The sequence below is a fragment of the Bombina bombina genome, chromosome 4, assembly GCF_027579735.1.
Source record: "Bombina bombina isolate aBomBom1 chromosome 4, aBomBom1.pri, whole genome shotgun sequence".
NCBI lineage: Eukaryota > Metazoa > Chordata > Amphibia > Anura > Bombinatoridae > Bombina > Bombina bombina.
Window position 1 is genome coordinate 1,128,368,793 of NC_069502.1, and position 22,203 is coordinate 1,128,390,995.

Here is a 22,203-nt window from a genome sequence, read left to right on the forward strand (position 1 = left end):
CGTTTACTATACATACTATCGGTTGGCAATGCTGGCTATAGACAACACCCAGCATTGCTGACTATATTTGGTGATGTATATTAAATGGATCCTTTGAATAGAACTGCTGTGTACCTAACCATTAACCCTAATACCCCTAAACCGAAGTAACCCACAATCATAAACTAACACTAAACTAATAAAGATCTAAACCGCCATAAACCCCTATGCTGCCACATAGCCATGTCAAGTCTCTAACTATTAACCCATATGCTGCCACATACCCACCGTAAGTACTAAACTATTAACCCCTATGCTGCCACATACCCACTGCAAGTCTCTAACTATTAACCCCTATGCCGCCATATACCCACCACAAGTAACTATTAACCCCTATGCCGACATATACCCACAGCAAGTAACTATTAAGAGGAGTGATGGCAGAAATGCTAAAAATGCTCTGTTTTAGTCTGAAATTCCTGGTCCTTAAGGGGTTAATCTTCTAACCACCCCTCATACCTGTATGGGAGTTTATTAGGTGATTATTGATGGTTACCATTTATTGTACCTCAATTTTTCTAACCAATTTAATATGTATTTATTTGTTCTTGTGTTTTTTATTTTAAACATAAATATATTTTTTAAAATATATATTTATGTTACAAAAGGCATTAGTATTACAATAGTTTTATTACATAACAGGCACGCAGTTATGTAATACTATAATTATAATGCACCTGTCTTTTATAACATAAATATATATTTATTTCCTAAGATATGGTGAGTCCACAGAATCATCAATTACTAGTGGGAATATCACTCCTGGCCAGCAGGAGGAGGCAAAGAGCACCACAGCAAAGCTGCTATATATATATATCACTTCCCTTACCCATAACCCCCAGTCATTCTCTTTGCCTCTAGTACAAGGAGAAGGTGAAGTAATTAGGTGTCCTGATTAAGATTCTTCTAACAATATTTTTTTATTTTGAAGTCTGGGCAAGATTGCTCTAGCCTTCTATCACAATTTGGGTCTAGCTGTACTCCACGTTAGTCTCTTCAGCAGGGCTGTGGTGGCTTTAAAGCAGTTAGGAACTTGTAAAGTGTGCTTTGCTGAGTTTTCCTAACATGTTGCTGCCCTGGTATAGAAAGCATGAGTAAGTTTACTCTGTCTTTCTCTTTACACAGGTCTCTGTGAGGCGTGGCATCCTCTCAAACTTTGTGAGCCGTCTGACTGCCGGACGGCTAGAATGCAGGTAAGTTCTTTTGTTCTTTTGGGGCTAGAAGGCTGGCACTGTTGCTGTTAAGTGGGACAAATCCTGAGGGATTCTTAGGGCAGTATGCTGGCACATTAGTCATGAGACTTGGAGACTAGGGGTTAATCTCCTTCATAGTAAGGAAGGGGTTAACCAGCTTGGGGCTTAAATCTTTTTTGTGTACTGTTTGATTTTGGGCAGCTTCCTATGGTAGTGTCTGAGAGAAAGTGTATAGGGCTGCATAGCTTGTCTTATGAGAAGTAATATCTCTGAGTAGAGGTATTTTATTCCGCTTTTTTAGGAAACGGAGCAATGCCTTTTTATATATTTTACTTTTGTCTGTACCCTACACAAATTTGTATGTTGTAGAAGCTCCATGTTAGGTGCTTTTTGTGCAGCAGGATGAAGCGCGATGTTTGCACGCTTCATCTCCATGCCTTTTTTTGTGGTCCCACCTCCCATGTTTCAGGAGGAGAAGCGCCATCTTTCCGTATTCAGGTTCTCCAAACAGAGCTTGTATAGAGTTTTAGTCTGCTGTTTTTTTTTAATCTTTAGAGTACCTATATTTATTTTTTATTTTTTATTTGTGTAAATAAACTATGGTAATCTGTCTCTCCATTTCACTCAGGGATACCATGGGAGAGGAGGAAGACTTTTTTTTGCTCTGATATGGCACTCTATTGCATATGCTTGTTACATGGGCCATTTTCATATCCCCTATTTATGTTAGAGTTCTTTTATATAAGGAATTTTTATCATTATTTCTATAGACAATTCTTACGCTGATATTTTTTCATTTAAAGTGAAAGCACAAGTTAAAAAAAAAAAGGTTTTTTGAACCTCATGTCTCCCAGGGTTAGGATGTTTAGGCAATGAGGGGTTGTATTGGCAGGAATCAGGTTTCAGGGAGTTGCTGGGGTGCCATTCTTGGATGTCATAATGGTTCAGGTGCCATGTGATTAACAAGTAATCTCTCATACTGAGATATTGTTGTCTTTCTTCATTCCTCGTTTGGAAGTGAATCTGAAAATAAGTTCCCTTGGTCCAGCTACAGAGGTATTTTCTTAGGGACCAGATTGGTTTACTTCTCTCAGAGGTTATTTTTGACAGAGGTCAGGATATAGAGGATTTTTTTCTTCTTTCCTCTTTCGGCACTCTACGGTTTGGCCTTTTAGGGGCCTGATGTATGGAATGGTCTGACGATTGCTTCATTGGACATCATCATCCCTTTGTCTGATCCATCTAAGAGTCTGCGGTTATGCATGATTCAGATAGTGGACCAAGGATTTTGTGGCTCTGTCTTAGAGGATAGATCTAGGTCTGCCGACATAAGATTCTTCCTTATGATTCAAAGAGGGGAATTAGTGGTAGAGCGCTCGCTTTGCTTGCGAGAGGTAGCGGGATCGTTACCCGCATTCTCCAGAGTCTTTTGGGTTTCTCAGGAGCATCTGTCTTGAGGCGCATTCTTCCGGAGACCTTTCCGAGTAATAGTCATGGTTGCTAGCCTGTTGGGTTGGTGACTATGTACTTGGGAGGAGCTTGCTCCCCACATCACCATATTGGAGTGGAGAGCGATCTACAATGCTCTGACGATTTGGCCTCTGTTGTCCTACCCTTTTTTTCAGGTTATAGTTGCTATTTCTTCTCAGTGGTTTACACTAAAGTTCCTTTGCCATGATAGGCGTGGATTGTTCGGTGGGAGGACGCTTGCATTCTAGTTTATCCACTATTCACATTTCAGTGTATACTGGGTGCGGACTTCTTTAGCTGTTAGTTTTTTCATCCCATGACTGGGTTTTCCCGGAGGTATTCTCCAGTTTAACTTTCACATGGGGGGGGGTGCTGGAGTTGGAGATAACAGTATGCCAAGTTTCCAGGTTATGTTTAGGGTCAGAGATTAGCAGGCTGCTCTGCTATATACCCTGGCGGTTCCTTGGGATTTCAGTCTGATGGCTCTCCTCCACAAGTCTTTGCTCATATCAAATGGGAGTAGGCATCAGTATTGTTATAAGTTCCTGCATAGTCTCGCAGGATCTTGTTTTCTGACCTAGCAGAGATGTAGTTTTTCCATCTTGGTGGTTGTTCCTGTGGAAGGACCTTCTAGTTCAAGTTTTTTTCTTTCATTCAACTTCTTTTTCTCTGAAGCTTTCTGCTTGGAGATTGACTTCTTAGTTATGTCTAAGTGTTGTTTTTCTGAATCGGTCATGATTCAGGCTCGCAAGTCTGTTTCTTTTACCATAAGGTATGGCGTAAATTCCCTGATTGTTGTGAATCCATGGACTTCTTTTGGAAATACGGTCAGGATTCCTAGTGGTTTTGCCCTTCTCCAGGTAGGTCTGGAGGAAAGTTTGTCAGTCAGTTCTCTGAGGGGTCAGTTTTTTGCTTATTTTTTTTTTTTTTTACACAGGTGTCTGGTGGATGTGCCAGAAGTGTATACTTTTGTCAGAACTTGGTTAGTATCAGGCCCGTTGAAGTCTGTTGCTCTTCTTGGAGCTTTACATTTGTTTTAAGGTTTTTGCAGCAGGCTCAGTTTGAGCCTTAGCATTCCATAAGATGTTATATCTTTTTCTTGGAATTTTCTTTTTTGTTATATATTTAGCTCAGTGAGTTCAGGTACTCTGGGCTTTGCAGTGTGATTAGTTTTATCTTTTCAGATAAAGCATTTTTTTTATCCTAGGTGGAACTTTTGTTTGGAAATTGTTGTTCCCTCTCTGTGTCCTCATTCTTATTTTTTGAGGTACGTGTATGCACAATTTGGATGTTGTGCAGGCTTCTGTTTTTGTTTGTTTTCTCTGTATTATAAAATTACTGCTACTTCTCTTTTTTCTGGTTGAGAAGTTTACTTTGTTTGCTTTTCAGAACTGTGGGGCTGCAGTTTTCTGAGAGAGTTATGGCTCATTATTTGAGGGTTGTCTCTTCTTTTTGGGCTTTCAAAATGAAGTTTCTGTGGAACAGATTTGCAAGTCTGCAACTTTGTTTTTCTTTGCATTTTTTTCCAAACGTTACAAATTTGATTCATTACCTGTCTTGTCCCTCCCTAATAATCTGTGCCCTCTAGCTTGAGTATTGGTTCCCACTAGTAATTGATGATTCTGTGGACTCACCATATCTTAGGAAAGAAAACATAATTTATGCTTACCTGATAAATTAATTTATTTCCGAATATGGTGAGTCCACAGCCCCCTGTCCGGAAATGTTACAAATTTTATTCACTGTCTCAGTTGAGGCTTCTTTTGGGATATAGGTTCGTCAAGCAGTGGTGCCTTCTGTTTAGGTTACCTGTCTTGTCCCTCCCTAATAATCTGTTTCCTCTAGCTTGGGTATTGGTTCCCACTAGCAATTGATGATTCCGTGGACTTACCATATCTTAGGAAAGAAAACATAATTAATGCTTACCTGATAAAATTAATTTATTTCTGGATATGGTGAGTCCACGGCCCACCCTTTATTTTAAGACAGTTATTTTTACTAAAACCTCAGGCACCTCTACACCTTTGTGTTATCTTCTTTTTCCATTTACCTTCGGCTGATTGACTGGGGGTTATGGGTGGCATATATAGCAGCTTTGCTGTGGTGCTCTTTGCCTCCTCCTGCTGGCCAGAAGTGATATTCCCACTAGCAATTGATGATTCCGTGGACTCACCATATCCGGAAATAAATAAATTTATCAGGTAAGCATAAATTATGTTTTTAAAAATATATTTATAGTAACAATAATAAATAAATGCACCAAGCAAGAATATCTACATATTAATTTATATAGTCAATACTTAAACTAATACACATTATGCATGACCATGCATTTTATTTCAAAGATTGTAAATATAAGGCATTCAATAAATATTTAATATTTAAACTGTTATGTATGTATATTGCATAATGCTTTAAGTATTGCATATACATTCAAATGTATTTGTTAGCTTGTTGTGTTTATTAGTGATAACATAGATATATATGTTAATATATATTTATGTTATAGTAGTTAGTAGCTTTAAATTATATTTTACATAGCAGGCATGCAGTTATGTATAACTATAATGTTAATTATACTGTCATTAATAAATAATAAACACAACAATCAACATTAATGACATTTTAATTTATACAAAAATATTTAAACATTATGCATTGTACATAACAATGCATCATTTTTAAATATTGAATGTTTATGTGTAGGGCCTTAGATTCTACAGTTAGTTTAAAGTGAAGGTCAATTTTGATGAATTCTATTAAAAACAAGGGCACTTTAATTCATCAAAATTGACATTTCACTCGTTTTCTTCAAAAACTCACCTTTTAATCCTGGCAGCCGCTCCAGCACTTCCTCCGCCCGTCGCAAGCCGTCTTTGCGGGTCCAAAATGACGAAACCAGCTTCCTCCAATCACAGCGTTGCAACAGGCCAAGATTCCCCCGGGGGTGAAGCCATGATTGGAGGAAGTCAGATTCGTCATTTCTGAGGTCTGCAGAGGCTTCCGACGGCCGGGGGAATCGCTGGAGTGGCTGCCAGGATTAAAAGGTAAGTTTTTGAAGAAAACAAGTGAAATGTCAATTTTGATTAATTAAAGTGCCCTTGTTTTTAATAGGATTATTAAAAACCAGGCACTAATTCATCAAATTTGACCTTCACTTTAAGATAATGGCAGATTAGGGGTCAATGTTTAAAGTATTGTAAATATCTATAGACTAAAAGGTATTTAATGATGCTGTCTATTATTTTAAACATAAAAATATATTTTCAAATATATATTTATGTTTGAAATAATAGCATACAACCAATAAATACCTTTTAGGATACCTACAACACTTTAAAAAAATCTACATTGTACATTACAATGCAGATTTTGTCAAGGAGATGAGGTAAACGCAGGAGGGCCGGCAAAACCTCACCTGCCTAGACGGGCCCCAGGAACCTAGCGCCGGACCGGAATTGAGCCCTGGTCCGCCGCTTCTGAAAGGGGTGCAGGGGATCAAGTCACCATTTTAGTATGTTGTCTGCAATTTGATGAGGCATCTAGGGATACCACTTGTTTGGGGGTGCTACCTTCTGGGAGGAATCAGGGGCCAGATTTGAAAAGCAAAAGCGCTAAATCACTTTCGGGCAATGCCCTACAAAGTGTCCTTCTAAGGGCAATATTTAGAGTAGGTTTTTGTATAGGGCTTTTTATTTTGGGGTGGTTTTTTTTAAGGGGAATTTAGTTTTAGTATAGGCCTAACTGTTTTTTTTTATTTTTGGTATTTTTTATTTATTTTTTAATGTTTGTTATTTTTTATAATCTTAGTATTTGTTTTATTTTGTGTAACTTAGTGGGTGTTAGGTTTAGAGGTCTTGGGGGGTTAGCTATAGGCGTGTTAGGATATTGTGACTTCAGAGCTCTAGTTAACTGTTATGCTCAACTAATAAAAGGGGGGGAAACATCAAAAATACCTTTAAAAGAACCATCATAATAACATTGTCTGATAATTGTTTTTATTATATATTATATATTCTTATATTATATATTATATATTATTATATTTTAAATTACAAGGGTTCAAATATATGAGGTCTCAGGTATTAAAAAAAAGGATTACAAAGGGCTTTAACATACAGATACGTATATATACATGTCTAAATATTATGTATGTATGAATTTATTTTTGTATTTATATGTGTATGTATGTATTTACAGATATATATAAATATATAAAAACATAAATACATCTGTATACATATATACAGTATAAGTGCATTGAGCCCTTTGCAGTCAAGTAGCTGAAAACATGAAAAATCTTCATATTTAATAAAGTGTAAATATTTAAAGGGACACTGAACACAAATGTATTCTTTCTTGATTCAGATCATAGCATGACATTTTAAGCAACTTTCTAATTTACTCCTATTATCAATTTTTTTTTCGTTTTCTTGCTATCTTTATTTTAAAAGCAGGAATGTAAATCTTAGCAGCCAGCCCATTTTAGGTTCAGCACCATGGATAGCGCTTGCTTATTGGAGGCTTACATTTACCCACCAATAAGCAAGCATAATCCAGTTTCTCAACCAAAAATGGGCTGGCTCCTATACATCACATTCCTGCTTTTTAAATAAAGATAGCAAGAGAATGAAGAAAAATTGATAATAGGAATAAACTAGAAAGTTGCTTAAAATTGCATGCTCTACCAGAATCATGAAATAAAAAAAATTGGGTTTAGTGTCTCTTGAATGTAACTATTTCATATTCCAATATTACTCACATAGGGAAATAAGTTCTAAGTATTTATAAATAGATATTCCTATATATATTTGTATAGGTCTATTCCTATATATAATTATATAAATAATATAGATAGATATTTTACCACAAAAACATTATATATATATATATATATATATATATATATATATATATATATATATATATACACACACACACACACACACACATATATATATATATATATATATATATATATATATATATATATATATATATATATATATATATATATGTATATATATATATATATATATATATATATACAGGGAGTGCAGAATTATTAGGCAAGTTGTATTTTTGAGGATTAATTTTATTATTGAACAACAACCATGTTCTCAATGAACCCAAAAAATTCATTAATATCAAAGCTGAATAGTTTGGGAATCAGTTTTTAGTTTGTTTTTAGTTATAGCTATTTTAGGGGGATATCTGTGTGTGCAGGTGACTATTACTGTGCATAATTATTAGGCAACGTAACAAAAAACAAATATATACCCATTTCAATTATTTATTTTTACCAGTGAAACCAATATAGCATCTCAACATTCACAAATATACATTTCTGACATTCAAAAACAAAACAAAAACAAATCAGTGACCAATATAGCCACCTTTCTTTGCAAGGACACACAAAAGCCTGCCATCCATGGATTCTGTCAAGTGTTTTGATCTGTTCACCATCAACATTGCGTGCAGCAGCAACCACAGCCTCCCAGACACTGTTCAGAGAGGTGTACTGTTTTCCCTCCTTTTAAATCTCACATTTGATGATGGACCACAGGTTCTCAATGGGGTTCAGATCAGGTGAACAAGGAGGCCATGTCATTAGATTTTCTTCTTTTATACCCTTTCTTGTCAGCCACGCTGTGGAGTACTTGGACGCGTGTGATGGAGCATTGTCCTGCATGAAAATCAGGTTTTTCTTGAAGGATGCAGACTTCTTCCTGTACCACTGCTTGAAGAAGGTGTCTTCCAGAAACTGGCAGTAGGACTGGGAGTTGAGCTTGACTCCATCCTCAACCCGAAAAGGCCCCACAAGCTCATCTTTGATGATACCAGCCCAAACCAGTACTCCACCTCCACCTTGCTGGTGTCTGAGTCGGACTGGAGCTCTCTGCCCTTTACCAATCCAGCCACGGGCCCATCCATCTGGCCCATCAAGACTCACTCTCATTTCATCAGTCCATAAAACCTTAGAAAAATCAGTCTTGAGATATTTCTTGGCCCAGTCTTGACGTTTCAGCTTGTGTGTCTTGTTCAGTGGTGGTCGTCTTTCAGCCTTTCTTACCTTGGCCATGTCTCTGAGTATTGCACACCTTGTGCTTTTGGGCACTCCAGTGATGTTGCAGCTCTGAAATATGGCCAAACTGGTGGCAAGTGGCATCTTGGCAGCTGCACGCTTGACTTTTCTCAGTTCATGGGCAGTTATTTTGCGCCTTGGTTTTTCCACACGCTTCTTGCAACCCTGTTGACTATTTTGAATGAAACGCTTGATTGTTCGATGATCACGCTTCAGAAGCTTTGCAATTTTAAGAGTGCTGCATCTTTCTGCAAGATATCTCACTATTTTTGACTTTTCTGAGCCTGTCAAGTCCTTCTTTTGACCCATTTTGCAAAAGGAAAGGAAGTTGCCTAATAATTATGCACACCTGATATAGGGTGTTGATGTCATTAGACCACACCCCTTCTCATTACAGAGATGCACATCACCTAATATGCTTAATTGGTAGTAGGCTTTCGAGCCTATACAGCTTGGAGTAAGACAACATGCATAAAGAGGATGATGTGGTCAAAATACTCATTTGCCTAATAATTCTGCACTCCCTGTATATATATATATTAGTTTATTACAAAATAAAACATTCTTCTATGTGAACAACATTGGAATGTGAAATATTAAAATTTGTATGCACTTGAAAAGTATAGATGTCTTTTTTCCACTTTTCATGCTCCATTGAAGTCTATGGGGTAGGGATGGGCAAATGTGCTGAAAATGTAATTTGTTTCGTAGAACGAATAGTCCTGTGGACATTTGTTTTGGAAAATCTAATGTTGATAGGAATGAAAATCCATTAAAATTCGGTAATTGAATTCTACTTTCGTTTCTGAATGTTCATAATGAAATCGAATATCCAAATTCGAAATTGCGACTGTAACATTCAATTTAACAAAACAAAATTTATGCTTACCTGATAAATTTATTTCTCTTGTGGTGTATCCAGTCCACGGGTTCATCCATTACTTGTGGGATATTCTCCTTCCCAAGAGGAAGTTGCAAGAGGACACCCACAGCAGAGCTGTCTATATAGCTCCTCCCCTAACTGCCACCCCCAGTCATTCGACCGAAGACAAGCAAGAAAAAAGGAGAAACTATAGGGTGCAGTGGTGACTGTAGTTTAAAAATAAAAAACACCTGCCTAAAAATGACAGGGCGGGCCATGGACTGGATACACCACAAGAGAAATAAATTTATCAGGTAAGCATAAATTTTGTTTTCTCTTGTAAAGTTGTATCCAGTCCACGGGTTCATCCATTACTTGTGGGATACCAATACCAAAGCTTTAGGACACGGATGAAGGGAGGGACAAGGCAGGCACTTAAACGGAGGGCACCACTGCCTGTAAAACCTTTCACCCAAAAATAGCCCCCGAAGAAGAAAAAGTATCAAATCTGTAGAATTTAGGAAAAGTATGAAGCGAAGACCAAGTCGCCGCCTTACAAATCTGTTCAACAGAGGCCTCATTTTTAAAAGCCCATGTGGAAGCCACCGCTCTAGTGGAATGAGCTGTAATTCGTTCAGGAGGCTGCTGGCCAGAAGTCTCATAAGCTAAGCGGATTATGCTTCTTAGCCAAAAAGAAAGAGAAGTTGCTGAAGCCTTTTGGCCTCTCCTCTGTCCAGAGTAGACAACAAACAAAGCAGATGTTTGACGAAAATCCTTAGTAGCTTGTAAATAAAACTTTAAAGCACGAACCACATAAAGATTGTGTAAAAGACGTTCCTTCTTTGAGGAAGGATTAGGACATAATGAAGGAACAACAATCTCCTGATTGATATTCTTATTAGATACTACCTTAGGAAGAAACCCAGGTTTGGTACGCAAAAATACCTTATCTGCATGGAAAATCAGATAAGGGGAATCACACTGTAAAGCAGATAACTCCGAAACTCTTCGAGCCGAGGAGATAGCTACTAAAAACAGAACTTTCCAAGATAAACGTTTAATATCTATGGAATGCAAAGGTTCAAACGGAACCCCTTGAAGAACTTTAAGAACTAAATTTAAACTCCATGGCGGAGCAACAGGTTTAAACACAGGCTTGATTCTAACTAAAGCCTGACAAAATGCCTGAACGTCTGGAACCTCAGCCAGACGTTTGTGCAAAAGAATAGACAGAGCAGAAATCTGTCCCTTTAAGGAACTAGCAGATAATCCTTTCTCCAATCCCTCTTGGAGAAAGGATAAGATTCTAGGAATCCTGACTTTACTCCATGAGTAACCCTTGGATTCACACCGTTGAAGATATTTACACCATATCTTATGATAGATTTTCCTGGTGACATAATTTCGAGCCTGAATTAAGGTATCAATGACCGATTCAGAAAAACCACGCTTCGATAGAATCAAGCGTTCAATCTCCAAGCAGTCAGACACAGAGAAATTAGATTTGGATGTTTGAAAGGACCTTGAAGTAGAAGGTCCTGCCTCAGCGGCAGAGTCCATGGTGGAAAGGATGACATGTCCACCAGATCTGCAAACCAAGTCCTGCGTGGCCACGCAGGAGCTATCAAAATCACTGAAGATCTCTCCTGCTTGATCTTGTCAATCAGCCGAAGGAGCAGAGGAAACGGTGGAAACACATAAGCCAGTCTGAAGGACCAGGGCGCTGCTAGAGCATCTATCAGCGCTGCCTTGGGGTCCCTGGACTTGGACCCGTAACGAGGAAGCTTGGCGTTCTGACGAGACGCCATGAGATCCAGTTCTGGTTTGCCCCATAGTTGAATTAACTGGGCAAATACCTCCGGATGGAGCTCCCACTCCCCCGGATGAAAAGTCTTCCGACTTAAAAAATCTGCCTCCCAGTTCTCTACTCCTGGGATATGGATAGCTGAAAGATGGCAAGAGTGAACCTCTGCCCATAGAATTATCTTTGAAACCTCCAACATTGCCAGGGGGCTTCTTGTTCCCCCCTGATGGTTGATATAGGCCACAGTCGTGATATTGTCCGACTGAAATCTGATGAACTTGACCTCCGCTAGCTGAGGCCAAGCCTGAAGAGCATTGAATATCGCTCTTAGTTCCAGAATGTTTATCGGAAGGAGGGCTTCCTCCTGAGACCACGAGCACTGAGCCTTCAGGGAGTTCCAGACTGCGCCCCAGCCCAGAAGGCTGGCATCTGTCGTCACTATAGTCCATTCTGGCCTGCGGAAGCTCATTCCCCTGGACAGATGGACCCGAGATAGCCACCAGAGAAGAGAATCCCTGGTATCCTGATCCAGATTTAGCAGTGGGGACAAATCTGTGAAATCCCCATTCCACTGACTGAGTATGCAAAGTTGTAGCGGTCTGAGATATAGGCGAGCAAACGGAACTATGTCCATTGCCGCTACCATTAAGCCGATTACTTCCATACACTGAGCCACTGACGGCTGAGAAGTGGAATAAAGAGCACGGCAGGAAGTTAGAAGCTTTGAAAACCTGACTTCTGTCAGAAAAATCTTCATTTCTACTGAATCTATCAGAGTTCCTAGGAAGGAAACTCTTGTGCGAGGGGAGAGGGAACTCTTTTCTTCGTTCACCTTCCACCCGTGAGACCTCAGGAATGCCAGAACAATGTCCGTATGGGACTTGGCGATTTGAAAAGTCGACACCTGTATCAGAATGTCGTCTAGGTAAGGAGCCACCGCAATGCCTTGTGGCCTTAGAACTGCCAGTAGGGACCCTAGAACCTTCGTAAAGATTCTTGGTGCAGTGGCTAACCCGAAGGGAAGAGCCACAAACTGGTAGTGTTTGTCTAGGAAGGCAAACCTGAGAAACCGATGATGATCTCTGTGTATCGGAATGTGGAGATAAGCATCCTTTAGATCCACGGTAGTCATATATTGACCCTCCTGGATCATAGGTAGGATGATTCTAATAGTCTCCATCTTGAAGGATGGGACCCTGAGAAATTTGTTTAGGATCTTGAGATCCAAGATTGGTCTGAAAGTTCCCTCTTTTTTGGGAACTATGAACAGATTTGAATAGAATCCCTGCCCCTGTTCCTCCCTTGGAACTGGGTGGATCACTCCCATGACCAGAAGGTCTTGAACACAACGTAAGAATGCCTCTCTCTTTATCTGGTTTGCAGATAATTGTGAGAGATGAAATCTCCCCTTTGGAGACGAGGCTTTGAAATCCAGAAGATATCACTGGGAAACAATCTCCAGAGCCCAGGGATCCTGGACGTCTCTTGCCCAAGCCTGGGCGAAGAGAGAAAGTCTGCCCCCAACTATATCTGGTCCCGGATCGGGGGCTACTCCTTCATGCTGTCTTAGAGGCAGCAGCAGGTTTTTTGGCCTGCTTTCCCTTGTTCCAAGCCTGATTAGGTCTCCAGACTGGTTTGGACTGGGCAAAATTTCCGTCTTGTTTTGCAGCAGAGGAAGTTGAAGCTGCGCCACTCTTGAAGTTTCGAAAGGAACGAAAATTGGTCTGTTTGGTCCTTGATTTGTTGGACCTATCCTGGGGAAGGGCGTGGCCTTTTCCTCCAATAATATCAGAAATGATCTCCTTCAATCCAAACCCAAATAGCCTTAGGCCCAAAAACGGATTAGAAAAATGGTAACACCATTAAAAAACAGTCAAACACACTGCCACAGCTCTACTGTGGCTCCTACCTTCCCTTAAACACGATTTTTTGCAGGAAAGAACCCCTCTATAGTGGTCCTAGATGCCAGAGGACTCCTTTAGAGAAGCTGGATATCTCAGTCTGTATAACAACTGCGCATAAAGTGCGTGAAAATAGGCCCCACCCACCATGCACTCACAGTCAGAGGGCCATAAAAAACTACTCCTAGGAGTAAAATAACAGCCATGTGGAAAACTAAGCCCCAAAATAAAGATTTATCACCATTAGAGAAAAAACGTTTTTTCTGTTAAGTAATGCAAACGTTTAAACACTAAGTACTATGAGTGTTAACATAAAAATTACCCTTATCTTGTAAGCATGATCCCAGTCACTGTATCAGGCTTACCTCAAATATATCAGGCACTGTCAGCATTTTCTAGACCTTATCATCTCTCTAGAAAAAAATATACTGAACATACCTCAAATCAGGTGATTTGCCAACCGTCCCCCCAACTGAAGTTTTCTTTCCATACTCTTCAGTTATGTGTGAGAACAGGAATGGACCTTAGTTACAAACCGCTAAGATCATCAACCTCCAGGCAGATTCTTCTTCCAATTTCTGCCTGAGAGTGAAACAGTACAACACCGGTACCGTTTAAAAATAACAAACTTTTGATTGAAGGTAAAACTACACTAAGTCACCACATATCTCTTGATACTTCCTTTCTTGTTGAGAGCTTCAAGAGAATGACTGGGGGTGGCAGTTAGGGGAGGAGCTATATAGACAGCTCTGCTGTGGGTGTCCTCTTGCAACTTCCTGTTGGGAAGGAGAATATCCCACAAGTAATGGATGAACCCGTGGACTGGATACACCTTTACAAGAGAAATACTATTTAGAAGTTCAATAGTTCATGTGGGAGGGAATTTAGTAAATTGATACATAATAGATACAAATATATCAATTTGAATGATTCTATTTTGAATATTGCATAATTAAAATATTACATTTAGAAAACATTAGAAATACTATTACAAATACATTTTCAAATTTTTTTCAAATTAGAATACTGCACAGATCAAATATTACATTTAAAGATAACATTAGAAATACTATTACAAATATATAGATTAAAATTTTTCAAATGAGATTATTGCATTCTAGCAGAGTTAACCCATTAGCGAGAGCGACAATTAGCACTCCACTCAAAATCTAGTCATAAATTTTGAATATAAAAATGCTTTTGCACATCTGCAAAACACACTGAAATAACCCACACCACATTTAATGACATTAGGAAGCAACAATGCCAAACAGATGCAAAATCTACCCGCTAGACATGTGCACAGGTGAAAATTTTGTTTGTCTGAAAGATTTGTTTCAGATTTTTCTAAAGGTTCAGACAAATTTTGTCCATGTGGGCATTTGTTTTGGATTTTAATTTATTACAGTTATTTCCAATGGGAACAACAAATATAGAAAACTAACATAAAAAACAACATTTTACACTATAGGGTTTGAAAAATTAAAAGAGCCTATTTTTCAAAGTTAAAAGAACATACAACCTTCTGATTGTATTATAGTCAATGACTAACTCACAGAGGTACAGAAGTCACACACATGCCAATAGCTCTAGTTAAAGAAATTAAATATTCCCGAGCCTTCTCTAGTCTCCCACCTTCCTAGGATAAGCTAAGGGTTGATTGGACAAGACTGTATGACTAAAATCTAACATTTAGAGCCTGCCGGGATGTCCCTAACATCAGTCATTAGTAACACTACGGCAGGGAATGGTGGACACATAAAGGGTCAGAATTAGCCAAACAATATAACTCCTTCCCTTACTTCCTGCACCTTATGGTGCCAAAAGTATGAACACATAAACAAAATCAATTTCATTAAACAACAATTTGATCTTTGTCTGTTTCTTCCAGTAATGTATCCGGCTGTTCATGTATCGGGTATTGGACAACTCAAAGAATAAGCCCAAATTCACAACTTTACTTCCTGCTCAATCAATTAAAGTTAAAAACAGCTATACATTGTAACTATATTGATAATGCTCCTGTTCAATTCCCTTAAAATAATACACACATATATATATGATTTTGGAGCATAACAGGTTAACTGCACACATTTCACCTATTAGCATCACTATACACTATAAAAAGAGATAAATCAATATGAATTTTAGGATTGTGACTACTGAAAAAACCCAATGACAATACCAGCTGAAATTCAGAAATTAATATTTACCGCAAACTTGTTACCTGCAGAATGTCTCTTTCCATATCATGTGACCTTGCATTTTTAAAAATAAATTTACAATATTTGTAGAACTAATCTGCCCCAATTTATTCTGCTATATTTAAAAGACCAGCATACGTTATATGTCAGTTTTGTATTACGTTTCTAAGGTGGCTTTTACATTGTTGCCAATAATCGCCAGATGTAAATCACTAATAATTTTGGCTCTGAAAATCCTTGTAGCAAATTACACCCAGTTTACATAAATTTTGCATTATGTTTTACCAGCTTGCAAAAATCTTGGCAGGTGTTAAGAGCAAATTGGCCAGTTTCGACTATGCAAGACATAATTGCTTTTGTATAGTCTGCGGTTGGGGGCGGGCCTGATATGTGCATATGCATATGTATTTAATATACATATAAGAGATACCCCATACAGCTAAAGAGATCTAGAGAAACTGTGAGAAACCAGAAATACCAATTGCAACATTGAGAAATGAGATTTAGCAAACCCATTCTTAGAGTCTTTGTTTTAATTTCATACAGTATATTGTACTTCGTACAGTGTAAATGTGGGGCTAATTTTCTTTAAACACTTCTCATGGATTTTAATGTAATAGTGTGAGCGAATCTTAGGAAGCGCAAAGCAAGATAATTAGTTTATTGTAAACTGCAGAGGGTTGTTAATTGTTAAATGGGAAAAATTAACAATTTGCAGTCAACAAAAATTCATTAACGACAACTATGTAAATGCAAACTTAGTTTTTAGGAGTACATGTAATATCATTCTGTTCATCTTCAGTCTACTCTGAAAAGCAAAAACAAAATTAAACACTTGATTTTACTTCAAATAGTAACCCCAATTTTACACACTGTAAAGCATCTGCAAAATTTATTAGCTTTAATTGCAATAAATGATTTGTTACTCATACACCCCATAAATATGCTAAAATTGTAACAAAAAGCATAGTAAATCATGCTAAAAAAAATCCTTTCTTATGCAAAGTTTCCTCAATAAAACAGACTTTCATTTTGCAAGATAAACCTCTCGCACAAATGTGCTTTACTTTGTGCTCTAATGATCAAACCAGTGTACCAATACTTTTGGCATATGTACAAAACTAAATTCATAGAAGCATGTGTGTGTTTACACAAAAGCGGCTTCAAAGCTACAAAATCCCACTTGTTTGGTTACACTAATTTCCCTTGAATGAAGTTTGTATGCAAGCCAAAACAATGGTAGTTATCCTGTCCTCCAGAGCTCATTCCCTACTGAATTATATGAATAATTGAAAACTTCTTCTTAGGTAGTCCTGTTCGAAACATTTTTTTTTAATGAAAAATAAAATGAAAACAGCATTTATTTAATACACATAAAATTATTTGAAGTTTATGTGAGATCGTTTTATTTTTCTTTCATGAAATTTCCATTATGTAACATTATTACTTATCACAATTTAGCATATGTCTATGTATTTCTTCTATACAATAATATAAAAAGAAACTAAATTTTATAAAATTTCTGCTTTTTTCTCTCTCATAAAAATATAACATACCTTCTAATATTTGTTAAGGAAAAAAATCAGCTGTGAGGGATGTACTTGTATAAATGAGTTAACTATGAATCTTTTAACACTTTGATTTGTGTTTTGGTTGTGCTAATGAATAAAGTATTTTGATTTTGTCAATGTAAATTGATACTGGCTTCTGTATTGCACCTGGTTTATATCATTTATTTTTTTGCTTTACAAATGTTAGCTTCTGATATTTAGGTAATACATTCTGATTCATGGTTTAAACAATCAACTTATATAATTATGAATTATTACTTTAATATATATTTCAGTATTTATTATACTAAATATTCATATTTATATATACCTTTTATATGTAAAATATTAGTCAACATAATTTTTAAATAATTATTCCTATGATTTTATGGAATATATGTGTGTTACTTAATTTAAATAGTTGTAAAGGGAATTTTAGCACTTTACACCTAGAAGAGTGAGACTTAGGGGCTGAATTATCAAGCTCTAAAGATAGTTTGGCAAGAGCAAAAAAAAAAAAAAGTAACACATTTGTCTTTACCAATCTGAATGAAAAAGGACAAATCTATAACCCTTTCCGACACACAAACAAACTTAGAAAAAAAGACGTGAAATAACTCCTGAAAAACTGACTTTTTTTGCCCAATTCAATGTGTTACAAGGTTATTAATGTATTAATTAATAATAAAATATGATTAATAAATACACATTAAAATTAAACTCTGTACAACAATTTATTTTCAGTAGGTGGTGCTATAAACACAAAGAAGTAGTTATGCAAAAAAGGATTCAATTATAATAAAACTACAAATCATTCAAATTATATTTAGCTCAATTCAATTATCTGTTAACCTATATGTCCTAAACATAATATGATTATTCTGATTATCAAATCATGCCCCAACACTTGCTAGGTCCCTTTATTTCCCTCTTCAGTTTAACAAAATTTACTTTGAAATCTTTTGAGGTTTCAGTGAATCCCATGTGATCAAAGTAAAGAAAATTGTGAACTCAGCACTGATGATGTTAATTGCCTGTTTTTTTCTCCATGCAGATGATGTTAAAAATAGTAGCTCTTTTCCAAAAACTCCTTTTACAGATGTGCTGCATCACATTCCTGTGATTTAGCATATGGGTATTATGTCACTTTTCTCTCTAGGCTGCAAAGTTTTTTTAAATCAGCCCCTTAGTAGTTTGAAGAAGCAAACACAGAAATAGACTCCCCCTGTTGAAAGACTCCTGTACTGCAGCTTTATTTATAATATGCTGAAGTAGAAGAACTCTACTGAGCATGTCAAGTGGTGACATAAGAGTACAACCTGGACTGCTCCAAAGCAAAATCTAAACTGAATGAAGCAACTTAAAAAATAGCAAAAGTAATAAACTTAAAACTAATAAAGGTAATTAGATCAAGTGACAAGCTATCAGCATGCTACATTTCATGAAAATACATTTAGCCATGTTAGCTTTTGTACTGACTATAGATCCTAATTATAAGTTAGTAAAACATTTCTGAAAAACAGCACTTCTTTTCTACAGAAAATAACATAAAACACCTTGATCAATTTAATTAAAAGGTGCCAGTTTTGTACTCATTAGTAATAGCTACAAAACGGCAAAATTTCAGCACAGTAACATTTTTATTTCAAATCTTTATGTAACTTTGAAAATTTAAACTTAAAGGGACACTAAACCCATTTTTTTTCTTTCATGATTCAGAGAGAGAATACAATTTTAAACAACTTTTCAATTTACTTCTATTATCTAATTTGCTTCATTTTTTAGATATCCTTTGTTGAAGAAAGAGCACTGAACATGGGAGAGCCAATCACACAAGGCATCTATGTGCAGCAACCAATCACCAGCTACTGAGCCTATCTAGATAAGCTTTTCAGCTAAGAATATCAAAAGAATAAAGAAAATTAGATAATAGAAGTAAATTAGAAAGTTGTTTAAAACTGCATGCTCTTTCTAAATCATGAAAGAAAAAAATTGGGTTTCATGTCTCTTTAAAGGAACATGAAACCCAAAATTCTATTTCATGATTTAGATAGAGCATTCATTTTTTTAGCCAATTTTCTATTGTCAATTAAGCTTTATTATCTTTGTATCCTTTATTGAAGAAGCAGCAATGCAATACTGGGAGAAAACACACCGGGTGAGCCAATAACATGAGGCATATATGTGCAGTCACCAATCAGCAGCTAGGTCCCAGGTCCACAAATGATGCCAAAAAATAAAGCAAATTGGATAATAGAAGTAAACTGGAAAGTTGATTACCTTTGTAGTTGTTGGGGTACTGAAGTTACTTTTCTTACAGATAGCTGTAAAGCATAAAACATATGAACCTATAAATACCTATAGACCTATACATATGTAAATGTGTGCCATGTCCACTGTATTCAGCCTCTACAATAGTGAGGAATAGAGCTTTAATGAAAATATATCATGTAGACTGTTTCCATATAGCCTTGAAATAGTTTTAGAGATTTCCAAAATGCCATTTTGAGGATTTATTAAATGCCTTAAGATGTTGAATTTGAAATGTCAAAACTGGCCTTGAAAAGATATTGAAAAGTAATTATGTGCCTTCGGATCCTTCATTAGGATCTGAAGGCAGAAGAAGACGGACACTCATGGGGTTTGCCTCTTTTCAGAGCAGGACCTATTCTTGTGAAAGTTTAACACAATTCATTAAGCGGCTAACTTGGATGGATCCAAATGCACATCGCTATTGAAAAGTGACTTGAAAATTTATTGAGATTGCCAAGAATTTTGCGGCCCCATCGGAGAAATAGCCAGGATTCAAAAACATATTTTTGAGTGGAGGAAAGAGCTGAAAACATGTAATTGAAATCCCGTCAAATAGAAAAGTAGCCTTTTCAAAAAGAAAAAAAGCCTAAAGGCCGCATTGGATAGATTGTGATCTATTCTATGATTAATTTTTTATCCCCAAGTGCTTAGTGAAACAGAGATAGCTGTGTTCCTCACAATCCTAGATCTTACTTCTTAGTTCTTTTCATTCTTAGATTTTCTTATTTTTAAACAATCAAATCAAATTGCTGTTGGTTAGTTATTTTCTAAACTGACTGTACATTTGGATCAATTTATTCACCTAATCTAGTAGAGTAGATTTCCTGGTGATGCTAACTTTCTATTTGTTTTATCTGTTCACCTATCTTAAAGGCACATTGGTTGCACTTGAAATGCGCATAAGCATTTTTTCAAAATACATGTTTGCAAAAAAATATGACGTCCTGTGTTTCAGGATATGGCAATGCTTAGGAAGACAAGTGTGGCTTTTGTGGATGTTTTAAATGGTTGCTATTAGTCAATGCCTGAAGGTTCCACTTATTAGTTTTTCTGGTTTTACTATTTATAGGTATGTGTTTGAGTAAAATTAACATTTTTGTTTAATTCTATAAACTACTGCCAACATTTCTTCCAAATTCCAAATAAAAATATTGTCATTAAGAGCATTTATTTGCAGAAAATGAAACTGATCAAAATAACAAAAAATATGCATTGTTTTCAGACCTTGAATAACCCAAAGAAAACAAGTTTATATTATTTTTTTAAACAACCATGATTTTCAATCACAGTTTTCATGCATATTGGCATGCTATCCACCAGTCTTTCATATTGAGGTTGGGTGACTTTATGCCCCTCCTGGTGCAAACATTCAAGCAGCTCGGCTTGGTTTGATGGCTTGTGACGCATTAATCAAGCCACGTACCAGGTTATCCTGTAAGAAAACTTGCTTCCTTCTGCTCTGACAATGTTCCCCAGCTCTGAGGATAAGGTTTTCCAGCAGGACAATGCTCCATACCACACAGCCAGGTCAATTAAAGTGTCAATGGAGGACCCCCAGATCAAGACTATGTCATGACCAGCCCAATCTCCACACTGGAACCCCATTGAAAACCTCTGGAATGGGATCAAGTGAAAGATGGATGGTCACAAGTCATTTTCATTTCGGATATTCAAGGAAATTCGTTTCCCAGAATATTCATTTCCTGCACTATTCGGTTTTTGTTTTGTTTTAAACTAAACAAAAATCTAACTACTGTTAAACATTTACATTTGTTTTTGTTCAAATTAATGTAAATGTTTCAAAGCTACAGGTGAAAAGTTCTAATAATATGAATCTCCCTAAAGACAAGAACAAGTCAACTTTTGTTTTTATACATTACATACCTGTATATCATTTTTTTTAACATATTCTGTTTTAATTAATGTTTTATTACCGTTATTAAAAGTGTGGAATACTGAAATATTAGATATTTATTTTCATATAGGCCAGTATTAGGGAATTTATAAGTTCCAAAGTTTTATGATTTTTATTACAGATTGATTTTTGTTGTCCTTAAAAGAGACACACTTTTAACACTGTGTTTTTATCAGTGTGTGTTTTATTACTATTTTTATTACTATTATAAAATAAATATGAAATATTGAAAGTTCAGAAGTATATATATTTTCATGTAGGCTAGCAATAGGCATCAAATAAAATACTAGGATATTTGTTGAGAAACACTTATTTCCATTCTATTGTTTCAGTGGGTTTTGTGATTGAAATGGAGGTCTGTATGTCCTTTCTTTTGTTTAAGAATAAATAATTGCTTCATGATACTATTTTTTGCACCATGTGCTACATCAGACTAAAATGCATTATTTTTCAGCATAATGTGGTATAATATAATGTGGCACCTGGCCAAATCTATCTGTAGTGATCATCTCTTCATACAAAAATTAGGCATAACTAGTGTAAGGGTTCAATGAAGGTTATCTATAATCCTAGTTCTAAAAAAAATAAAATTAAAGAAAGAATAAAAGAATAGATTCTTACCTTGGCACTACACGGGCTTAAGATAATTACTTCAGGAGGCTCCACACCACCAGGCCTGGATGGTCTCGTTGTTACCTCAGCCCAAGCACTGGCATTTTTCCCACCATTAACAGTTGACATTACTATCCTGTATTCATATGTTTTCCAAGGGCTTACGTCAGTTGTTTGGTCTGTGAAGTGCATTGGGTTACTCAATGGTAAAGTCACTAGCTCATTCACTTCCTCTGCTCCCTTTAGCCTCCTTTC

The 22,203-nt window shown here is 36.5% G+C and overlaps 1 protein-coding gene across 1 annotated transcript in view; it reads right to left on the reverse strand.

Moving 5' to 3' along the window:
- USH2A (usherin) overlaps window positions 1–22,203 on the reverse strand; it is a 2,188,359-nt gene that overhangs the window by 925,241 nt on the left and 1,240,915 nt on the right. The window contains exon 40 of the mRNA XM_053712759.1: window positions 21,958–22,203. This exon is cut by the window's right edge and continues 380 nt beyond it. Within this exon, the coding sequence (XP_053568734.1) occupies window positions 21,958–22,203 (246 nt within the window). The remainder of the gene's footprint in view (window positions 1–21,957) is intronic.